This window comes from Gekko japonicus, unplaced genomic scaffold (genome assembly GCF_001447785.1).
Source record: "Gekko japonicus isolate JY-2015 unplaced genomic scaffold, Gekko_japonicus_V1.1 scaffold46, whole genome shotgun sequence".
In the NCBI taxonomy this organism is placed as follows: Eukaryota; Metazoa; Chordata; class Lepidosauria; order Squamata; family Gekkonidae; genus Gekko; species Gekko japonicus.
The window spans coordinates 1755144-1779840 of record NW_015169173.1 but is presented as its reverse complement, the minus strand read 5'-3'; the positions used below and the strand labels follow the sequence as shown (position 1 = coordinate 1779840).

General features: G+C 41.9%; 1 protein-coding gene across 1 annotated transcript in view; it reads left to right on the top strand.

The window, feature by feature from the left end:
* ATP10B (ATPase, class V, type 10B) overlaps nucleotides 1-24697 on the top strand; it is an 89267-nt gene that overhangs the window by 31853 nt on the left and 32717 nt on the right. Inside the window, exons 4-11 of the mRNA XM_015415829.1 lie at nucleotides 5043-5149; nucleotides 8523-8654; nucleotides 11151-11278; nucleotides 13536-13788; nucleotides 15072-15301; nucleotides 17905-18084; nucleotides 19950-20553; nucleotides 21505-21611. Of these exons, the coding sequence (XP_015271315.1) occupies nucleotides 5043-5149; nucleotides 8523-8654; nucleotides 11151-11278; nucleotides 13536-13788; nucleotides 15072-15301; nucleotides 17905-18084; nucleotides 19950-20553; nucleotides 21505-21611 (1741 nt within the window). The remainder of the gene's footprint in view (nucleotides 1-5042; nucleotides 5150-8522; nucleotides 8655-11150; nucleotides 11279-13535; nucleotides 13789-15071; nucleotides 15302-17904; nucleotides 18085-19949; nucleotides 20554-21504; nucleotides 21612-24697) is intronic.

The window sequence follows — 24697 nt, the reverse complement described above, 5'->3', positions numbered from 1 at the left end:
CTTCTTGGCCCTTTTAATACTGAAAAATCAGCCTCCCTCTATCATCAAGGGAGCTATACTTTATTCACCAAAAATGTTGCTCTTTTGCTCCAAAAAGAAAGGAAGGAAGTAACTTCAGGACAATTTTCCCAGCCACTGAGTCGGGACGGAAGTTCACCGCCCCTCCTTTGCTCTTCATCCGCACTTTCACCACCAATTAAAGGCTAAATAGAGAAAGCAGCATATACATTAAGGTTTCAAAAATACCAGAAAAAGACGATGAAGACCTTAAACAAGAGATGGCACAATTACTTGCAGAGTTCATTGAATTAGAAAATGTAAAAGAAGTATTTGAAGATACTGAGATGGCTAGGATGAACTCTGCTTTTGCTAAAAGAAATAGGTTACCTAGAGAGATTCATGTTAAATTCTATAAGAAACATCTACGTGAAAAGATTTTGAAAACAGCAAATGGAAAATCATTACAACTGCAGAAAACAAAAATTAGAATATTGAAGGGTGTCCCTTGGAGGGTAAGGGGAAAAAGATAAAAATATATAAACTTGGTGGAATGTTGAAGGAAAAATTAAATTTCTTATAGGTGGCTTTACCCAGAAGGGTTCTGTTTACAATAAAGGAAGAAAACAGAAAATTAATTCAACTTTTAAGTTAGAGTATTTCCTTAAAACACATGGAGAAGAACTAAAATATCAGCAAGATGATGAAGAGGAAGAAGAATATAATAAAGAACAAGGTGCTTCCAACACAGTAAAAAAAGAATAAAAAAGGAAGGTTCAAAGGGAAAATTCCTCCAATACAAATATATATGAGATTCCAACAGAGAACCAGGACTGAAAACCAGAAAGAAGGAAAAGATGGAGAGTAGTAAAATTAATCTCAATAAATGTAAACGGCCTTAATGCACCTAAAAAACGAAGACAGATCTTCCATCAAATAAAACAGATGAAGTTGGATGTAGTCTGTCTGCAAGAGATGCATATTAAAGACTCAGAGCAAAATTTGTTGGAATATAAGAAGTTTGGTAAAACTTTCACTTCTGCAGATAAACAGAAAAAGATAAAAGGCTTGGCAACTTATGTTAAAGAATCCCTACACCCAGAACTTATTCAGAAGATGGTAGAATTCTTTTTTTTATATAAGAGGTGCAGGGGCTCATTAGCATAACTCATTAGCAAAACTTATTTGCATATGCCACACACCCTGACATCACCAGAAGTGTGTCAGAAGGCAACAGCCATCACTCAGGCTCCACTGGACTGTTTTGGATTTCTAGCTATTGGGGAGGGGGGACGTGCAGATCTGTCCTCGCAGAGGAGGGAGAGCTTAAACTTGGTCTTAAAAGTGCCACTGGACTGTTTTGGGCCGGGGGGCTGGGGGGAGCTCTGCAACTTATCTGGCTGCTTCTTGCTCTGACTGAGGGCTGCTGGGAGCAGGGGGCGGGGCTTGTTGCATGTGCCCGCCCCCTGGGCTCTTTACTGCCGAAGCTCCGCTCCTGTTCTAGCTATTGGGGAGGGGGGACGTGCAGATCTGTCCTCACAGAGGAGGGAGAGCTTGTACCTGAATAAAACTTGGTCTTAAAGGTGCCACTGGACTGTTTTGGACCGGGGGGGCAGAGGGAGCTCTGCAACATACCTAGCTGCTTCTTGCTCTGACTGAGGAGCTGCTGGGAGCAGGGGATGGGGCTTGTTGCATTTGCCCACCCCCTGGGCTCTTTACTACCAGAGCTCCGCTCCTGTGCGCTCCTGCAGGAAATGACCCCTGATTCTACTAGTTCAAATACAGAGACAATCTAAAACCATGTTGATTGCCAATATATATGCTCCAAATCAGGAGCAAGAAATTTTTTTTGATGCGCTGAGGACCATAATAGCACAACAAACTTTTGAAGAACTGTCCGTAATTGGGGATTACAATGCCGTCTTTGATAGGATGATGGACAGGGAAAAACAAGTAGGGCAACAAAAACAGGGAAATGAATTACCCATTGCCTTTTTTAAAATGATGGATGAAATTAAATTGATAGACGCCTGGAGAACTAGAAATCAAAATAAATTGGATTTTACTTACTACTCAGCTCGACATAAATCATAGTCGAGGCTCAATATGGCATGGATTACAGCCTCACTAATAAACGATTTACGAGAAGTGGAGATTCTGCCAGCAACATTCGCAGACCACAACCCACTACTACTTACCTTTCAAGATACACCAAAAAAGATTTAGATGGTCAATGAATACTTGGTTGCTAAGAAATGAGAAATTTATTACAGAAACCAAAAAAGATTTTAAAGAATTTTTCTGACATAATATACAGCCAGATACCTCCATGCATGTAGTGTGGGAAACCTTCAAGGCATTCACAAGGGGATTATTTATGCCCCAAAATAGTTCGGTAAAGAAACAAAATAACCAAAAGTTTATACAGCTGCAAAATCAAATTAAAGAGCAGGAGGATAAGATAAAAGGGCAACTCTCATCGGACCAACTGAGGTTAAAAATAAACCTACAACACAAATGAATTGCCTCCTTATGCAGGAAATTGCAAAAAAAGATTACCTACACAAAGCAGAATTACTTCGAGAACGCAAATAAACCATTGAGATAGCCAGCCTACAGATTTAGACAAGAGAAGGAGAAAAGAACTATAAAAATTCTGAGGGATGATAAGGGGGAAGAAAAAAATGGAGTGAAAGAGTTGAAAGATATTGTAGAAAAATTTTATGAAACGCTATATAAAAACAAGATGTTAATCAAAAAAATTGAAAGCTTTTTTAAAAATAACAATAACATCAAAAAGTTTACGGAAACTCAAAGTAAAATACTTAATGATCCAATTACGATGTGTGAAATCTCAGAGGCAATTAAAAAACAAAAGAAAAACCAAACCCCGGGACTGGATGGAATACCAGCAGAGTTCTATCAGTTTTTTGAAGAACAGCTAATACTTCCATTTAAACACACTTTGCAAAGTATTACCTATAGGAAATCTATTCCTGACTCTTGGAACGAGGCGCTAATTACACTCATACATAAACCGCATACAGATGAAAAGGAGATTAAAAAATACCATCCTATTTCTCTATTAAACACGGATTACAAAATATTTGCATCTATCCTTGCCTCCCGACTTAAACATGTGCTTGGGCAGATTATCCATCAAGATCACGTGGGCTTCCTACCCAGAAGACAAATAAAACATAACTTAAGAGTCATTTTGAACATACTTGAATACTTCAAAGTCCACTAAGAAAAACAATTGGTGATAATATTCCTAGATGCTGAAAAAGCATTTGATAACATCAATTGGGAGTTTATGTTAGAACATCTATCAGCCTCACACTGTGGTGAAAACTTCATTACAATGGTTAAAGCTATATACAACAAACAACAAGCTAGGATTGTGGTGAATGAGGAACTATCGCAAAAGATTGACATTGCCAAGGGTACTTGACAAGGTTGTCCTCTGTCGCCTTTACTTTTTATTTTTACGTTGGAGATTTTGTGTGAAACAGTAAGAAATGAAACTCAAGTTATGGGATTGAAAGTAAAAGGTGAAGAATTCAAAATACAAGCTTTCGCTGATGATCTAGCCCTAATAATACAAGAACCACTACAATCTATGCCATGCTTGCTTATGTTATTACAAGAATTTGGACAGCTAGCAGGATTTAGAATTAATCCGAAGAACGGAGTCCCGTTGCCAGAGCAATGCGTAGGGTCACATCCTGGCAACGGCGGTGCAACGCGTATCGCTGTCCCCCGCAGCAGGGATCCTGTGAAGATGTGCGGATCCCCCGCCACAGCTTGGCAGCCCTACCTGAGAAGGAAGTAGACATGGTGGCTCAAAAGCCTTAAGAAGTAGTTAGACATGGTGGCTTGAAGCCCTGAGAAGGGAATAGATATGGTGGCTTGAAAGCCCTGAAATGTAGTTAGATATGGTGGCTTGAAGCGCTGAGAAGGACGTAGATGTGGTGGCTGGAAGCTCTGAAAAGGAAATTGACAAGGTGGGTCAAAATTCTGACAAGGAAGTTGATGTGGTGGGTCAAAGCCCTGAGATGGGAGTAGATGTGGTGGCTCAAAAGCACTGGGATGTATGCAGACATGGTGGCTCCAAGCCCTGAGAAGGGTTGGCCATGCACAGCAATCATCTCCTTGATGAGGCAAGTAAGTAACTGCTCACTGCTCACTTGAGCATGCTGGTCATTGAAAAAAATATGTTTAGATCTCTGGGAAAAGCCAACATATGTGAGTGCTATAGGACACAATGAGAAAATGCTGGAAACTGCTTTGAATGAGTAGCAACTATGTGCCTCTTCCCATGTGCTAAACCAAACTATCTGTTAAATTTTTATCTCATTCTTCTGCAAAGAAGCTCGGGGTGACATTTATATTTTGCCTTTCCTTCATTTTATAGTCACAAAAACACTCTGAGGTAGATTAAAAGAGAGTAAGCAGCCCAAGGTCACCCAGTGAGCTTCGAGGTTGAGTAGAAAATTGAACTTGTGTCTTTGGAGCCCTAGTTCAGCATTCTGCCACACTGATCCTCAGGCTGGAATAGGTTCATTCTAATATGGCTATTAGATTCAAACACATTAGATTCAAACACGTAGTGAGATGCTCATACAACCTGGAATCTTTGCAAACCCAGTTTGATAGCTGGGTTATAGAACAACAGCAGTACTTGAAAGGTATTGACAAACAAAAGGCAAGTGATTGGAGGAAAAAACAGCTTCTGAGCATTAAGCATGAACAACACCATGGTCTTGTCAAGGCCACAGTGACATAGAGATTTATTTCTTGTAAAGGTGGGATGTGCTCTGGTTTCTCACTGGCACAAAACTGCTGCGTGCTTAGAAACCAAAGCACATTCCACCCTTGACAAAGTAGGAGTATGACTATGTCCTTGGAAGCATGCTGTATATTTTTAAGAGAACACAAAATCTTGTAGAGAGCAGTTTGTTCTCACATAAATTGGTCTTATAATGGGTATGTATATGTCACTAGAACAAGAAATGAAAGGAAAATCCCATTCTTTCTTATAGGGAGAAGACTGATCTCACACGCATCGGTTTTAACAGAGACAGCCTTCTTCTTCGTGGCTGCACAGTGAAGAACACAGAAGTTGCAGTAGGAATTGTTATCTATGCAGGTAATAATAGTTTTTCTTTCTCGTGTGGTTCCTGATGAAGAATTTTTGAAGTCCATGCAAGCTAAAGCTGCAGCATACTAGTGAACGTTATGGTTAGGAAATTGTCACCAAAGTGCAAGCCCAAATCTGGCATACCCATCAATATGTGAGGTAAACTGGGTATCCCAGCAGCTCTCGGTCAAGGCCTGCATCCTCACACCACTGGGTGTTACACAATCATTCAGCTACAGCAATCATTCACAACTGGGCTCACTGTACTCCTGGAGCACAATAGCACAATATCCAGCAGTGTGTGGATGCAAGCAAGAACAATCAGAAACAGGCCAAAGGAAGGAGAAAATGGTCTGTTCCAGATAGTTGTCCTATATGGGTGGCAGATGGTACCACAAGGAAAAGCTACTTATATAGAGTACATGCTGTACAGAAGGAGCTTCAGACCTGGATGGTTTATTGCATGCTCCTAATCATCCCATTGAATTTGTGAGCCCATGGTTATCACCCTAAACCTCTTTGTTTGGAAATAAGCATGATTGAAATTAATGGGACGTGCTGAATAAGCTCTTAGAACTGAGAAGTCAGCATGTTACCAAACTGCAATTTATACTTCTTCAAGAAAGCATGTTGCAGTCATGATCAAGACTATCACTAAAGAAAAGAGAGCCTTTGCCATCCTCTGCTATGTCTGTTTAAATGACAACTCTTGGCTTCAGGGTTGTACTTGTAGGAATACTGCGGAGGAGCTAGAGGAATGCATTAAGAATATTCTTTCTTAATAAATCTCTGTACAAAACTGTCTGCTTGCATCTTATATCTTTGGTGCTGCGACTGTCATTTGATGCAAGTTCATCGCACCACAGTGGCCAAGCTCGTAGCAAAAGGGAAAAGCAAAGAGCTCAAAGAGCACAGTGAGGGGTACAAAATAAAGTCTGGTTCCCCTTTCATGTCTCATGGTTAGAACTTCAAACGCTCATCTGTTGAAACTGTAGCAATTTGATTCCAATTTTGTACACATTTTCTTTTTGTCCTGCTGTTCTGTTGGTACTTCAGATTCACTTTGGGGGAAGCTAAATAACATTAAAATTACTCACGGCTGGATCTGACATGTTGGCTTGCTTTATGTTTACACAGAAAATGCACTCGTAGCTTCTCATTAAGTCAATCTGGCTGCTGTGAAATAGTAAAGTGTACTTAAGAATCAGTCGGCCATCTAATTAGATTCCAACACTTTTAAGTACTTTGGTCTTTTCAAGTCGGTGTTCATTGCACAAAAAGGTGTGTGTTTCCACCATTTTCAGATGTTAAAACAAAATCATTGATTTTGCTGACTTCACAGGAGTGGGATGCCTCATGTAAGAGTGTTTCAAAATGATGGGGCTGTCTCAGAAATCTCCGGCAATAAAGAAAGAAAAGCCATAGCAGGCTTTATAATACCACCACTCCCTCATACCTCTTGTGATCTGGTCAGTGTAATACACTCATGGAGGAGGTATGTGAACTCTCAGAGCAGTCTAGTGGCAGGAAGCAAATTTAACTTTCTTGTAAGTTACCTCTGAACTTGATAAAGTTATTTTCCTCTTACAGTTCAAGTATGTTCCCCCCTGTATTAACAACACATCTGAGAGATGTATCAGGTGTGCCTCACTCCCATACTTTCAACCAGGTTATCTCCTGCTTTAATGATGCATGTATTTATTCATTTTTTTAAAAGAAATAAAAAGCAGAATCATTTTTATTCTTCAAAATTGCTTAAGGAGGAAACAGGGAGGGAGGTTATTAACACCAGTCAGCCCTGCACAGCTGGGTTCTGTTGTAAACTCACAGAACCAATTTCCCTTGAGGCTGATGCAGTATTAAAGAAAGTAAGGTCCCGTTCACACTAGCCGATTTGGGCCGGGAGCGGGACAGTTTGGAGCCGGATCAAACCGGCGCGATCACACCACAACATCTGGGAAGTGTATTGCTTCCGTGGCCGAACTGCCCCTTCCCCGCCCAAAGCCGCCTCAAACCAAACCACCTACCTGGGTGGTTCAAACGGAAGGGGCGCTTCTTCCCGGGCGTTTGATCGCCGGCGCGACTTTGCGCCGGCACAACCCCGGCCCGGAGCCGAACTGCGCATGCTCGGACATGCGCAGTTCGGCCGGCCCCCAGTTAGGGCCGTGTTTTCTCCCCGGCGTTTGATCGCGCCGGGGAGAAACGGTGGCGCAGCCGGGGGATCCGTGGGATCCCGCCGCGCCGTGTCAACGTTGGCGCGGCTTTTAAAAGCCGCGCCTTCAAGCGCCTTTTCCCCTGCCGTGTGGCAGGGGCCTATAGCTAAACAACATGTTGAGCATTTGCCTGCTAAGCTAAGAGGTCTATCATTCCATGGATCCAGCTCCCTGGATGACATGAAACCTCACACTGAATCAGGCCATTGGTCTGTCAAGCTTAGAATTGTCTGCTCTGACTGGCCATGACTCTCAAGGTCTCAGGTTCAGATTTTTCACATCACCTACTACATTATGCTTTTAACTGGAGATGGCAGGGACTGAATCTTACTTACAAACTACTGCACGCAAAGCAGTTGCTCTCCTACTGGGCCACAGCTCCCGGCCCCGAAAAAATATTTTTTAAAGATTGGGATTCTTTGGGCCAACTTCCAGCGCTCTAATAAGGACACCAAGGCAAGGTAACATATTAGAAGAACTCTTGGTGGCATGCCATCCAGTACTAGTGACGCTTTGAATTATTGGTCAATTAGTTTCTTGTTGACAGTTCTTAAGATCCGTAGCCTCCCTGACAAAATGATTCAAGTAGGTGTATCTCTCCAATATTCCCTGCAGTGAGAACAGATTCAACTACTTCATTTGCCTTCTCTACAATGTCCATGTTTTCATTTAGATCTCCTTTTCCAACTTGTCATCTAAAGGTTTATTCCTGTCTGCTTGGTTTCTTTCTTCTAATGTATTTAAATATTTTTGTTTTTATTCGTTTACATAACTTCAGCTATTTTTCTTCATGAACTGCTTCTTGGTTTGTTCAATTGTAAATTTTCATAGGAATTTCCAGAGTTAGTGCTACTTTTTGTGTTCTTCATTTAGGTAAGTCTTCCCCTTATTAAATGCTGTTTTGCCTTGTACAGACTCTTTCAGTACAAACTTTTCCCAATCTAGTTTACTACCAAAGTCTTGACATGCAGTCCACATTAAAAATCAAGTTTTTGTATACATCTGTTCTTTTAACAAACTTTCCCAAAACTGCTAAGAAATCATGAATCGGACCTCATGGATACTGGGAACCAACCTGTAGGTAGCCATGAATGTATCTGAACATATCTAGCTCCCATCAGTTCCCATGAAACTAAATTCACTTGTCACTTCCATTTTTTGTCTTGAAGGCCATGAAACCAAAGCCATGTTAAATAACAGCGGTCCTCGTTATAAACGCAGCAAAATAGAGAGGCGAATGAATGTTGACATATTCTTTTGTGTGGGACTGCTGTTCATCATGTGTCTTGTTGGAGCAGTAGGTATGGAATAATGAAAACCTTGATTTCAGTTGTGAAAATCATTTATTATCATGATGCACTTAATTGATATCTATTCCAATTATTAGCCACATTTGAAGAGCTCAGACTTTTTAATATGGGAGGGTCTTCAAAAGCAATAGCTGTTGCCATAGGGTACATTTTTAATGGGCTTTTTATCCAAGATCCACACTACTGCTTAGATTCACAGAAGGGGACCATGAAATTTTTGCCTTCTTTTCTTTGAACAGCTGACCAGGTACCATATAGCAAAGTGTTTTGATGTTCCTCTTATTTTCAGTGTGGCAATGTGCTATGCAGCATGAAGTGGGAGAAGAGACCTGAGTTTTATTGGAGGAGAAAAACAAGATTATTAGTGCAATCCTAAGAAAAGTTACACCCTTTTAAGTTTAGGATTGCACTGCAAAGCCTCCTTACAGTCCTGAAATTAGTTTCATTATCTATATATACATATACATACATATACTAGAGACCCCAAACCTGTATCCCTTGAAATTAAGGAGACTTTCAAAAGCAAATTGTGATGTGGCATAACAGTCTACATCTGAAAAATAGAAACACTTGGTATGCAAAAGACCTTGGCTGTGCTTATTATTATAGGACTAGGATCTTTGGATCCTAGTCACATACATTTCATCTGCATATCTCCTACAGAATAGCCTGCAGACCTTTTAATATAGGAGTGACTTCAGAAGATAACTCTGTTGTTAGAGCCTAAAACAGTCATTTCAAATATTGTACTTCTAGGGAACCTTTTCCACATAGCATTGTCTGCTGTCGTACTCAAGAATGTCTGCCACAAAAATCACTGTGCTTTACAGAGGATTCTGGGCATGCTCAAAGGCACACATTCAGCTCACATGGGGCACTGGGAAGGGTCCACTAAGGCACACATTCAGCTCACATGGGGCACTAGGAAGGGTCCACTCTATAACACACCCAAAGTGCAGCCCAATGTGTGGTTGCACACAGCAGAGGACTAGCTGTAGAGAGAGGCAAGATGTCTCCCAGAATCCCAGGGAATCTAAACTTCCATTATATTTCCTTTCATTGAGAAACCCACTATATAAAAACTAGATTTGACTCTACTGGCACCTTAAAACTCAGCAAGGTTTTGAGGGGTATAAGCTTATACCCAATAAATCTTGTTGATCTCTAAAGTGTTATTAGACCTGAATCTAGCTCTTCTGCTGCAGACCAACATAAATATCCTTCTGAAACCATTATCTGAGGAACCTCAGGATTCCCTGGATCATATTTTGGAAACAATTCAACATGGACAGAAATTTGGATCTGGAAACAAACTTCAACAGTGAAAATAATCATTCACTTTTGAGACACTCCCCAGATTGCTGCTGCCAGAACCAATCACATTCAAAAAACAGCAAGGAAAAGGCTTGCTTTCTAGTGTCTGCAGTGATCCTGTCCTAATGTGACTATGATTTGCAAGGATGTGAGACTCTAATTTTAAAAAGGTCTAGTGAGCTTTCACAAATAAATATTTGGCAAAGAATGTAACAGTACCTATAACTGTACCTTGATTTCTGTACTAAATAAGTGAACTGCAGAACACAAGACTGAAAGGATTTACATCAAGTTTATTTATTTTTAGTAGTTAGTCTTGATGAAATGTGGCATGACATGGCAGCAAGCCAGTAAATTAACCAGACTAATGAGGACCAAAGACTCAAAAGTGAAGAATCCTCTTCAGCTGAGTAGCCACGCTGGTTTCATTATTTTTGAATGTTGGTACTTCAAAAACGAGTTATTTGGTCTGAAATGGAATTTCAACTATATCAGTTTTGTTCACGGAAGGGGGTTGCATTTTCAAGAAATGTTTTTAAAAGGCTCAGACCTGAGATGGACATGCAAGCTGGTTACTTCATAAACAGATCTGCATGTGTCTTTTCAAGCACTCTGAGGAATCTGGGGGCCTGAAAAATTATCTCTTCAAGTGTGCCTTTAGGCTGAAAGGGAGGTATTGTTTTTAACACTTGAGACAGATGGTGTAATGGAGTGATGAGAGTATTGGAGATTAGGAAAAGCAACACTGGAAACCTCATCCCCAAACTCAGTGCGTGATTTGGGACCATTGCTGCTTTAAGAAGGAAGGACAAGAAAAAAATATGAAAGATAAATATTGTCTCTTATTGTAGGTGCTAGTATGGTGATATTGTTTTACTTTTTCAAATACTGTCCATTTTAATTGCTGTATTTTATTTAAGCTGTGATCTGCTTTGTGGACTTCAGTCAAAAAGCACACTATTAAACAGATTAGATTATTTTCATACAAAATCTAGCTAATAATTTTTATCTATTGGTTTATTTCAAAACCTTACTGGAGCTTTTGAATCTAAGAGCAGTATCACTTCGTTGCAGACAGAAAAAGCTTGCTAGGCTATTGCCAGTTGTTTCCTGCACCCCACCCCCCATGTGCTCTTAATCTGAAGTAGCTTGTTCGATGGGTTCTTTTTGCAGGCCACGGCATTTGGAATGGGCATTTCTTAGAGCCCCCCTTGTATATCGTCCCAGGCATAAATGGCAACTATCTTGCTCCAGCTCTGGCAGGTTTCTACATGTTCCTGACAATGATCATCCTTTTGCAGGTGGGAAGATATGTACTGTTGATGAGGGAAAGGGTTTAAGGCCATAGTCCTATACAAACTGGGTTGTGAGCCAGTCCCATTGAAATGTCTGGGGAATTTCTTTTTGAGTGAACATGGCCAGGCTCAAGCTGTAAAACTGAACAGAGGGGTCATATGGTGGCTAAGGGTGTGAGCGGCAAGCCAGGAAACTAAACTTCACCTTTGCCATGAGCTCTCAAGACAGCTTTAGGTAAACCACTCTCTCTCAGCCTCAGTCATTCCCCCCCTTCCTTTAGCAATATGGGGAGAGAAATACTGACCTACCTTACTGAGTTGCTAGAAGGCTAACAGTTCAATCTTATGCATCCTAAACCCGTAGAAGTCAATAAACTTAGACTGGAGTAACTCTGCACATGGTGACACTGTGAGGTAATTATGTGAAGAGCACTGAATATTCCAAAATGGTAGGAGTCAGGGGGTTCCATTTACAGTCTTGTTAAGATTGCAGTTAGTGAATACTCTTATCCCCCTTTGATTAAATCTAAACCACATATAAAGATAAAAAGGTAAAGGTTTCCCTTGCTCAAAAGCCAGCTGAATCTGACTCTAGGGGGCGGTGCTCATCTCCATTTCTAAGCCAAAGAGCCAGCACTGTCCGAGGTTGCTTCTGTGGTCATGTGGCCGGCATGACTAAACACCAAGGCTCATGGAACGCTGTTACCTTCCCACAGAAGCGGTACCTATTTATCTACTTGCAATGTCTTGCTTTTATTTATTTATTTATTTTTGGGATTTATATCCCGCCCTACCCAAGTTGCTCAGGGCGGCTAACAGGTGGCCATGCCAGATTAAAATATAAATACAATAAAACATCATTACATACAGAATAAAATGGTGCTCTACAATTCTCTAAGACTGCCCAAGATGTGCTAGGTTGAACTGTTAGGTTGGCAGGAGTTTGGGCCAGAGACGGGAGCTCAGTCTGTCATGCGGCACTAGGGTCCCGAACTGCCGAACTACAGACCTGCTAGTCTGCAGCTCAGCGTCTTAACCTCTGAGCCACTGCGGTCCCATAAACTAAATATACTCGGCATTATTTATTTTTCTCCCCATATTTCTTGTATTTTATTACTTTTTTACCATGTTGGGTGTTTTAAGTTAACCAGTAAATGTCCTGACTGCAGTCTGAGGCCAGTATCCAAAGGAGTTATGTGCATACCCCAGAGCTTCCCAATAGAGCTCTTCTCATCCCTTGTAAACATGCTCTTGATGGCTGGAGGGAACCTCCAAAGTGATACCAGGGTCTGCAACTAGAGGGCAAATTTGCCAATCCATGCGTGCACATGTGGAAGCCCCTTAGGCCCACTTGTAGAGCTCTATTTAATAATACCAATATAGATTCTCCTCACAGGAACATGTCTTGTTCTCCAGTCCGGAAGTTCTACTTGGTGTGTCTTGGGATGATTGGATGCATTAGACTCCTGAACCTTGGGCAGTTGTGTAAAACGGGTATAGCATTTCTTACCTGTGCATAATGAGCTGCAGCTGCCCAAATGCCTTCTATACAGCCATTAAAAGCACAGGAACTTTTGGATGTTAATATCATAATGGTTAGTATCATAATGGTTCCTCAACCAAGATCAACAAAAATGCAATTGTGTTCATCCAAAATAACTGAAGGGGGGAAGGAAGTGTAGGGGGGAAATAGAAATCTTTGTTTTTTACAACAGTTACAAGTTATGCAAGTCTATCCACACAGACGCAAGGAAGAGCCTCTGGGAGACTCTAGTCATATATAGCCTAATATACCCACATATTGTTACTATGTGAGTACTTGCAAGGATATTAGTTGCTGCACTTTGGCACGGGATGTTTTTCTGGCTGCAGCTGACATCAGCACAATTGTGTCCTCATCCCATAATAAGAATTTTCTAGTAATATCTTACTCCCAGTACATGGGAGGAAATTTCTCTGGTTCTCAGCAACAATTCACATCAATTCCCAAAACAACTTTTCTCTTTGGTTCTTCTTATCTGCAGTCCATAGACCCAAAGGTGACAGCAGCAGCATAATAAGCACTGCAAATGACAAGAGGTGTGCCAATGTTTTTGCTCTTAACTTTTATCAGCCGGGTTTTTAATAGGAGGAAATGGCTTCTTTCCTGCTTTGTCCAGGAAGTCTCATTACAGCAGTCAATACAAAACCTAGCTACTGCAGAAAAGTTGAAAGAGAGCCCAGCTGATATCTTTTTAACTTCCTTGGAAATGTCCTTTTTCAGATTTTAATCCCCCTCTCCCTCTACGTGTCCATCGAACTAGTCAAGTTGGGTCAAGTTTTCTTCATTCACAATGATATTGACCTGTATTACGAGGAGCAAGATCTGCCTATACAGTGCCGAGCACTAAATATCACTGAAGACCTGGGACAAATCCAGTATATATTCTCAGACAAAACGGGGACTCTAACTGAGAACAAGATGGTGTTTCGACGATGTACGATTGATGGGAAGGAATTTTCACATCAGGAAAATGGTAATTCATATTGGACTGAATGTGTTATTGAACATATGATCCAGAAGGTGCCACTGAAGCAAGAACATTTGTTCTTTCGCTTTTCAAAAAGCCTTCATTATCAGTTAGATTTATAGAAAAATCTGTGCCCTGCACCAGTTGCAACCAATACGAGGCAACCAGGTTGCTATCACTGAGCAGCAAGCAAAGAGAGATGACTTGTGTGTATCACAGGAGTAGCAAGGGAGAAGTAAAGGAGGTGGGCCACCCAATGTTGACATCCAGGACAAAGTTCCATTGTCAGTAGCTACCACTACAATACAAGGATCTTCCCTGTGTGACTAATTATAAGCTATGGCAGCCATTTTGTGGTAGCCATTTTGTGGCTGTGCCCACCACCCTATGTCACAATTCCATGCTTGCAATCACAAAATGGTCAGGGACCCCTGGTACAGATCATAGTTCCACTTCTAGTTAGAGTAGTGTTCACTGGAGAAGATCTATGGGGAGATCTAGATTGTCCTCCAGCTGCTATATTCCTAGTGGTGATGGTTCAAGAGGCTTTGGTTCTTGTGTCCAGTCCAACCAGATGCAGGGGAGGGGGGCTTCCTGGAACTGTAGCTACAAACTTTATTTATTTATTATTTTGATTTATATTCCGCCCTTCCCGCAAGCAGGTTCAGGGCGGTTCACAACAACAAACACAATACAATCTTAAAGCAGGTCAAGAAATAATAAATAACAATGTTAAAACGATACAATAAAACCAATTTAAAACATTTAAAGTGGACAGTGCAGTATATTAGTTTCAATTCCTACAGCCAGAATGGGGGGTCCGGCGCCAAGCCATAATGATCTCATGCAGCAGCAATAGGGAGGCCAGCTGGCAGATGCCCACTGCCTGTGAAACAATAACAAGTCTCCCAGGGCCCTGATCTCAATTGGAAGTGTGTTCCACCAGGCTGCGGCCAGGGCTGAAAAAGCCGTGGCCCTGGCTGATGCTAGGCGGACATCTTTCGGGCCAGGGACAACCAGCAGATGGCTGTCCACAGAGCACAAGGATCTTTGGGGCACATTTGGGGAGAGGCGATCCTCAGGACTATGCTTTTGAAGTTATCATGCATCACAAGCTTTCCTACCTTCACAGACCTCTGCAGACCACATCTCTTTGTGTTCACTCTCACAATCTGTCTGCTGTGATCAGTGATGTTACCCTCTTTTGTTAGATGTCTACATGAAATTGCTAAGAGAGATTGTTCTGTCTTGACTGAAGAGGGCACAAATGTTTGTTTATCTCTCTAAAGCCAAGCGTTTGGAGACCTACAAGGACCTGGATTCAGATAGTGAAGACTGGACAAAACATTTCAGTCTCCCTGCAAACAGGGGTGAAGAAACAGCCACTTTAACACGGATGACCACTAAACCCTTGAGGAGGAGTCAGAGTGCTCGGGCTCATTTTCAGACGCACGTGAGGCATAGATCTCTGGGTCGCTGTGGAAGCTCTCGGTCTCAAGTGGCATTCAGTAGCACCATAGTGAGTAACGTCTTTAACTGCTTTAAAGTATCTCTGCTCCTTAAAGTTTGGGAGAGAGTGAACAAGTGATGTTGCCATGCTGTAATCGGTAACTGCAGCAGTACAAAATAAAGGGTGCCTAGTTCATGCAGTTTGAAACTGGCCAGAGAAATACAAAGCTGCTCTAAATTTTGAAGCCAGGTAGAGAAACAGTCTTGGGCGGCTGCAGAAAGTGGCATGGACTACTGAAGCTGCTTTGGGATCAGCAGTACCTACCATTGTGCCTACTTTCTTCCCACCAGATCACCCTATATAGTTGTAGCTGAGCAGATATTACAAAAACATCATTTAAGTCTGTGGTATTTTTTCTTGCAAAGGAAACTCACCCTGTAGAACTGGAATGTCTCTGATGCAGTGAAGAATCCTGATGGCTCTTTTGTGAGCACAGAATTGTACAGTTCTGTCAAAAAAATAAAATATATTTGTAATATGCTAAAATAACATCTAGTTATCGTGTAATATGTATATGACACTCAGTCAGTTATCCCAAGGCTCCCAGCAGATGGCTACAATATTGAGCTTGAGCTCTGGGTAGTGTGTGCACTCTGGGAGCCAGTGTGACGTAGTATTTAGAATATAGAGCTAAGGCAGGGGTGTCGAACGCATTTGTTATGAGGGCCGGATCTGACATAAATGAGACCTTGTTGGGCTGGGCCATGTGTGTCATAAAATGTAATGGTAGGTAGTGGAGATATAAACTTTATAAAGGACATAAACACAAAAGGTTTTTTTTACTTAAAATGAAAACATGCTTAAAACATTAGCACTCTTGCAATATTTTGTTTATTTAACAGTGTCTGATAACTGACACCTCTTGCTCTGAATTATTGCATCAAAATATCTGTGCTGTTGCAATCTTGAGTATGCTGTTCAGGTGTGTATCTGTAAGCTGCAGACCTATGATGACGCAGCAGCAGCAGAACTGGAAGAAGAAGCAGAAGACAGCCAGTTTCACTGCAGGCCTGATAGAAGCCTTCCAGGGGCCTGATCCGGCTGTCAGCTTCGTCAGGAACTCTCAGATGCAATAATTCCTTTAACCGGCTTTATTGAGAAATCAGGAAAGTTGCTGTAAAGTCACTCTTTGGCAGAACTGAGTAATATTACAAAGTTGGGAATTATAAGACCTTCGGTCCAACCGTCATTCATACGTCAGGATTACATAGTGCATAGACAGGTTAATACAGTACAACCAGGAGGGTGTGTTATCATTTCATGTCTTCCCCCCAAGGCCATGAGAATTAGAAACGGTGACGTTCTCTCTGTCCTCTGTGGAGGAGGCTTCCTTTCACAGTGGTGCTAGTGCAGCTAATCTACAGTTCACACATACATGTCTTAATCCCCCCCCCTTCAGGAATATCAGGGGAGGACCACGTAGACAGCACCTGCAGGTGTGGAGATGAAGCTTGGGAATCAGAAGCTTAATGAGAGCTCAAGCGGGGTAAACAATAACAGTGCGAAGCTATGTAAATCAGGGAACCACTGTGACAAATACATGATCAATAGTCAGGCTAGGGTCCAATCCTGACACCGGCCCCCGGGCTGCATGTTTGACACCCCTGGGCTAAGGTCTCAAAAGTCCAAGTTCAAATCCCTCCTCTGCTGTCAAAGCTCGCCAGGTGACCTTGGGCCTGTCACTGTCTCTCAGCCTATACCACCTCATGGGGGCTGTCATTGTGAAGTTAGAGGAGGAGGCAACAATGTGATAAGCTGCTTTGGATCCTGATTAGGGGGGAAAGATGGATGTACATAAAATATAAAATAAACACCTGACTCACAGAACTCTTTATTATTGACAGAAAATGTTTAAGACCAAGTCCTAAAACTGAAATGTGTTCCTAGGTAAAGATCTTGTAAGCAGTGGAACAAATTTAGCTCTGATTAATGGAACTGGAACTCTTGAAAACAGCACAGCCAGTTGTTGTTGTTTTTGTTGTTTAAAAAAAGTATATATGAATTAGGCTCCATTCAGATTTGCATTATTATTTACATAAATGCTAGACAAAATCTTGGTTCAGGAGAAAAGATAACAGATGTGCCTGAAATGCCAGGTCAATACACTTTGTCGATTTTTGCTTAATAAATGCCAAGATTCTTGATGTTTATGTGCCAGGCATGAAAAATGACAGCCACAGGTAGAATGGAAATAGAATGAAATCGGCACTGCAGAGAGAACACCATGTTTCCTAGCTAAAAGTTAGTGCAACATCTTCAAACACCTGCTTCTTGATCCTGTTGCCAAGAAATCTGATCATCAGCAGAGCAGAGGACCCTATGCTGAGCTGTAATGGAGACTATCTGTGCTAGCAACTCCCAAAATAACTATGTGCAACCACAATAAAAAGTCAAGGATTTTTTTTCCTCTTGAAATGAGGCAATAGAACTCCTCACATTTTGAGAGGTCCTGTGGAGAGCATCTTGCCTGAGGGCTCCCCACAGCTGGCATTGGCTGCTGCCCTCAGGAATGTGTCTGGTGCCAGGGTTATCAAACTAACTCTTCCTCTTCTTCTTTTGCACAGTATCCTAAGCATGCAGGACATTTTTTTATTGAATAATGTGTGTTCCAGGAAAAGGATGTTACCCCAGACAACAGGCTGTTGATGAAAGTGAGAAATACATCATGCCAACTGGACTCTTTGATACCATTTATGTCTGCAAAAACCACCTCTTCCATCACTGACTTTTTTCTCGCCCTCACCCTCTGCAACACCGTGGTGGTCTCCACAGCAACTGATCCAAGACAAAGGGTAATCTTGCTTTAGCTGTACTGTTTGGAAAGGAGATTTAAAAAAAGAGAGAGAGAGAGAGAAAGAAAGAAATCTAGAAAATGCACTGAATTCAATAAAAGGGTTGAAAGCTTTATGCTGACAACAAGCTAGGAAGTTTAAAAAAAAAGAAAAGAAAGAAACCTGCTTCAGTATTGCATTGTGGGGAGTTTAGTTGCCCTTTGGCCTCCAGTAATTCCACTGAACATTTTCGCTGTCTCTGCCTTCACATGTCTCTGCCTATCTGCTTGCCCTGGTGGTCCAAAGGAATATGCTAATCTGAAATTGAAACAGTATTCTCCTATATTTCTTGATAATGGCTGCAAGCATCAATTGATGAATTCCCGTGATTAGATTATTAAAGTCTTAATTGTGGATTAAAAGCACTGTGGTTCATCAAGCTAGTCGCTGTCTTTCCAGAGTAATCTCTGTTTGTGCTATGAAGAGTACCCTGGCTTGTACAATGGAATATAGAGCTGAAACTGGGGGGAGAAATAACTATTTAAATATATCTTAGTCATCTCAGCACCTTGTGGAAGATTGTTCAGAATATGAGGAATAAACTAGAAGTCCTCCTTCATTCTGCTAAGATTGTGTTTTTTGAAATCATGCCTAGAGGACACTGGCTCATGGGGACTGCAAAGCCTATCAAACCAGGCTCAGAAGTCACCAGTTAAGCTAGTGGACCTAAGGCTTTTAGTACTGCCTATGTTCCAGGTTTGACAAGAACTGTACAAGGACCAAAGTATATGAGATACTGAGATTTCTATGCATGAGGTTTCCAGCATTCTTTTTTGGATTGGAGAAAACTAAGGCAAAGTCAGACCACAGTTGGGACTGGTGCCACAGGGCAGGAGTAGGGAGGGCTTAAACCTTCTATCCAATGCCATTTTCCTAGACACAAAATGTAAATGTACATTTTACCTGCATGTTTGTCTAGAGGACAAGCTGCATCTCATCCCAAAATCTACTGTGGTTTGGCCCTAAGAATAGCTTTCCTTTCTCTAAAATGTAGAGCTGGCCACCCCTTTCCTATCTATCAGATAGATAGAAAATGACACTTCAGCCTGGCATAGGGATGGGGGGAAAGGATTGGAGAAAATTAAGGCAAAGTTGTGGACCTCAGTGCTACCAGGTGACTGTCCCTACTAGTTGACTATAAATGCAGAATGGGAGTTCTGGAGTTATAACTTATGGATGCTCTGCTAACGGAAGAGTGATCTTGTCCAGTTCATCTCCTCCCAGGAAAGTGCCAGGGTGCAAATCCAATTGCTTACTTACTCTTGTCCAGTTCATCTCCTCCCAGGAAAGCGCTTACTCAATATATGCAAATCCAATTGCTTACTTAATTAACTTACCCAACTAGATAGTTTGAAAACCAAATCCTAGAGAGCTGCTGCCAGTTTTAGTAGACAATACTGACCTTAATTATCAGTATCCTGATTCAGTAAGACGTAGCTTCATGTGTTCAAGTGTTGATTTCATCCATTCAGAAAACTTTGATTGACAGCCTCATTCTGTGTGTGTGTGTGTGTGTATGGTTTTTTATGTGACAAGGTTATGTAACCATTCATTCAATTATCCCAGTACATTCACAGATTTAAAGGGTTTTCAGTCTATGTCTTCTTCTCTAATACTAAGAATATAAACCAGAAAGCCACATCCATAATCTAGATGTCAGTTTAACAAGCTCCTCATTGTAACTAGTAACATCTCCTGGTGGGTGCTTATTTCACAAGTGTGGTGTGTGATGCGTTGATAGTGCTCTGGTGGTTTGAAGACAACCCTATGCCTTGCTCTTTATAAGTTCAGCTCTAATTAATCCAAATTGCCTCTTTTCTCTGAAGGTTACTACTCCGCCCCTAATCAAACCATCAGGAATTTCCCTGGAGAGAATCCACCAGCTGTTCCAGCAGCTAAAGCTGGCAAGCCTCTCCTATTCTTCCACATCAGCTCGGTCTAGTTCAGACACAGGAGACAGTTTCAGCACAGAAAGCACCAGAGTCTGTGCCAGTTCCAATGCAAAAAATTATTTTCCCACCCAAAGCTGCTCAACCTTAACAAATTATGACAGTTTTCAAGAAGACTCAGTTATTCCAGAAGAGGCCTCTGGGGCCAGCGACGCCTGTTTGCATGAGATTTGTGAGACAGATACCGAGGGGTCTTTGCAACCAGAGTTTTGTTATGAGGCTGAAAGCCCAGATGAAGCCGCTCTTGTCCATGCTGCCCGTGCATACCAGTTTACATTAGTGTCCAGAACTGCTGACCAGGTGGCTGTGAGCTTGCCAGAGGGTACCCTCCTCACTTTTGACCTCTTGTATACTTTGGGATTCGACTCCAATAGGAAACGCATGTCTGTGGTGGTGAGGCATCCCCTGACCAAGGAGATAATTGTCTATACCAAAGGGGCTGACTCTGTCATAATGGACTTATTGGAAGACCCTGCCAGAGGTAACTTGTGCATTAACCAATGAATTGTTGACAAAACACTGCTTGGTTTGCATGAATTATGTATCCAATCTGCAAAATTACAATGAAAGCACAAGTGTTAGCTCTCCGAGTACCGCAGCTCAGAGCAAAGACATGGCAGTTTGTCTAATTGGAGAGTGCTCAGAATGTAGAACAGCCTAATTAAGATTCAAAGGTAGCCTGCATAGATAGTTCTATGTGCTGTATGGTAATGGCACGAGAACCTTCTGTGTTGTGATGCCATAACAGGAAGGAAGATAGGCACCACTATCTAACAGTACTATTCAGGGAAATTTAAGCACAGTTAAGTCCCTTTGCACTATTAAGTGTTAACATTGTGTTGATTTCAGTTTGCCTGTGGTAAAGACAGATGCAATGTAAAAACAAAACTCAAAGCTGCTTTCTCCTCATTTTGCAACTATGCTGGCTCAGATCTGTCTGGCCACCCAAATTCAAACAAGACACTTACCTTTTTTAGTTTAAAAGGGCTACCAATGTTTTTATGTGTTTATCTATTCATTTACTGCTTTATTACTAAAAGGGTTAGATTAAAAAAAAACTCACAAATCTGCTTTGGGAATTAGGATTGAGAGGCTCTTTTTGACATCACGTACAGCCAGCTACTGCAAATTTGCAGCACTGTTTTGTTTTCCCAAAGAGTGTGGCTCTGGAGAGAAAAGGTTCATTTGGAAAGGACACAGTGAGCCGCTATCCAGACTAGCCTCAGAACACACACACACACCCCCCCAAGGTTATTTCTCTGATTTTGCATCCAGTTACATTTATGCATCTTTGTGGGCATACAACACATTTATATATCTGGAAAAGGATTATTGCATTATTAGAAAGCATGGCAGTGAGACACCAGGTTTGGCTGTTAGGCATGGAATGCTCAGTAGCTGGAATAAGCATCACTCTGCCTGTGTTTCACAGCTACCATGACTATGGAAAAAAGGATAAGAAAAGTAAGAGTTCAAACACAGAAACATCTAGATTTGTATGCACGAGACGGCCTGAGAACTCTGTGCATAGCTAAGAAGGTAAGATGCAGTTATCTGTTGACTTTAGCCTGAAAATGTTAAATAATTTTTTGCTTAAGAAAAAGGAAGGCTTAGACAGATATTTCAAGTCAGTTCCCCTGTGGAAAGCTGGTTCCATATCTGCATTCACAGGCTTGTTTCCTATTCCTTTTTATCTCCTTCCACTGAGTTATATGAAAATTAAGCTAAATGGACCAGTACGCTTATCCGTTCTTTTTTCCATTTTAACTTGTGATTATCCTAATTTTTTTTTAATTTCAAATGATCTTATTTTTTTATGATGCACTGTATCCATGTACCCATTTTCATCCCATCCTTCTTTCAAGGGGCTCAAAGTGCTGTACATGATTCTCTCCTCCCCTACTTTATCTTCACCACAACCCTATGAGATAGGTAGGGCTGAAACAGAAGAACTCTCCCAAGATCACTCAACAAACTTCATGGCTAATGGGAATTTGAACCTTGAATTAACTGTTACGCTACACTGGTGATTCTATACTTCATTTAGGCTGATTAACAGTTATTTAAATTGTTTAAAACCTGTGGCTATTTTCGCATTAAGGTCTGCAGAAATGTTTTAATTGGTTATTTAAACTATTTATGCTTTCACGCTTTAGCCATGCCACTTCTTGAAAAAGTGATTTGTGTGAGTGTGTGGCAAAGTATGCAAATGAGCTGGGGATCAGATGAGATGCTTGGTTCAGCACTCAGACCCAGTTCCAGGTTCTGTAGGTCCCTAGACAGAATGATTTCCCATGGTCCCATTATGCCTCCCTATATTTGTAGAGAGGGAAATGCATGTAGGGTGGGACCCACTCTATGCAGTGTCCACGTAGAAGAACAATGTATACATTCATAAGTAGGATATGTTGTCGAAGGCTTTCACGGCCGGAGTTCATTCGTTGCTGTAGATTTTCCGGGATGTGTGGCCGTGGTCTTGGCATTGTAGAACCTGACGTTTCGCCAGTAGCCATGACTGGCATCCTCAGAGGTATAACACAGAAAGATGGAGTACTCTCTGTGTCAAGGTAGGCAGTAAATTTATATCTACTCTAGAAAATGGTAGGCAGTAAATTTATATCTACCCTAGAAGGTGGGTAGGGCTGAGTCATTGTCTTGTAGGAGTTCCCCAGGCTATGGACATGCTAATGGAGGAGCTTTCTTGAGAAGGTTCTTTTGTTTCTTGAGGAGGTTTCCTGCTTCCTGAGGAGGTTGTTGACATTCTAATCTTATCTGTAGTGCTATTGTAAAGCCTTTTGTGTTTTTCAGGACAGGAAGCCATGTCCTATTTATTTTTAAGCTCTCTTCTTTCCTGTTGAAATTAGAAGAGAGTTTATAAATAGGACATGACTACCTTCTAGAGTAGATATAAATTTACTGCCTACCATTTTCTTCTCACCTTGACACAGAGAGTATTCCATCTTTCTGTGTTTATACCTCTGAGGATGCCAGTCACAGGTACTGGAGAAATGTCTGGTTCTACAATGCCAAGAAAACAGCCACACATCCCGGAAAATCTACAGCAACTAATTCATAAGTAGCATTCCTACTTTTGGGTAAAGATATCTAGAATCAACAGAATCCAGTATGCTTACTCCCACATTCCCTCTCTGTATACAGTACATCAGTATACTGTATACAGGCTTTGTCTGTCTCATACGTCTGAAGGCATTGAGCTCTGGGTAAAGAACCCTTTTGCCCACTTGATAAAGCAGCCTTTCCACATTTCAAAAAGTCTTGTAGGTCATGTTTAGGGCCATTCCTGGGTCAGGGAGAAGCAGAAGGGTAGAAAGCAGTCTTCCCTTTAAGCTGAATTAGTGTGAGCTATCTCACAGTTTTTTAACCTCTGGCTCACACATTTTTGACTTAGCTCAGGAAGGATGACTCCAGAGCAAACTAATTTATGCAGTAGCTCACAAAGTAGAATTTTTGCTCACAAGACTCCATAGCTTAGAGGGAGCATTGGTGGAAAGTTGGTCATCATCGTCACATGACACAGAAGACAGTAAACAAACCTTGTATTGGCACACTCCTTCTTCCCTCTCCCTCCTTGACTTCCATATTCTGATTTCCTCCTCCCTTTAGCAGTAAACCATGTTTTTGCCATTACATCCAAGAATAGCAAACTATGGTTTGTACCAATCAGAACTGGAAACTATGGACAAGCGATATTTCCTATTTGTTTTGAACAGCAGGTGTAAGTAATAGTTTGCTAGTTCAGTTGTCATGGAAAAATATTGCTTTCTGTGAACCAGGAGGGAAGAAAGGAATCCCAGTAACTATGGTGTGGCATTTTGGGGCTCCACCCCCTCAGATGTAAGGCATGCCCCACAACAGCTGCTGTCGCTCTCCCCCCTCACCCTCCCTCCCCTCCTGTGACATTAAAAGGGCCCTTCAGCTGATTGGTGGGAGCACGTCACCCACCAATCGGCTGGAGGGCACTTTAAATTTTGCAGCCGCCCCTCTCCCTCCCCTCCTTCAAGATTTAAAGGACCCTCCAGCTGATCAGTGGGACCTTTAAATTTTGCAGGAGGTGAAGGAGAGGGGCGGCTACCAGCCCCATGCCTTCTCCGAACTCCAAGCAGCGATTTTGCCATTTGGAGATCAGGTGCAAGCAGGCCCCGCTAGAAAAACTGCCTGCACCTGATCTCCAAGCAGTCAAATCACCGCTTGGAGTTCAGGGAAGGCATGTGGCCACCCCTCTCCCTTGCAAGGGGAGAGGGGTGACTGCTGGCTGCCAGCAGCTGCCCTCTCCCTCACCTCCTGCAAGGGACGGGGGTGGCCGCATGCTTTCCCTGAACTCCAAGTGGCGATTTCGCTGCTTGGAGATCAGGTGTGTGCAGCCCCTGCTAGAAAAACAGCATTTAAAGGGTTCCCTTTAAATCCTGTTTTTCTACTGGGGATTGCCCATGCCTGATCTCCAAGTGTCAAAATTCATGTAATCCTGAGTCACCTATAATGATTTTTGATCATACAATAGCATAGTCGTTTGTACAACCCATCCTCAGGGCCAGGCCCAGCTTATTTGGCACCCTAGGCGAGGATCCCTTCTGGCGCACCCCCCCCCCCCCCGCCCACACACCACG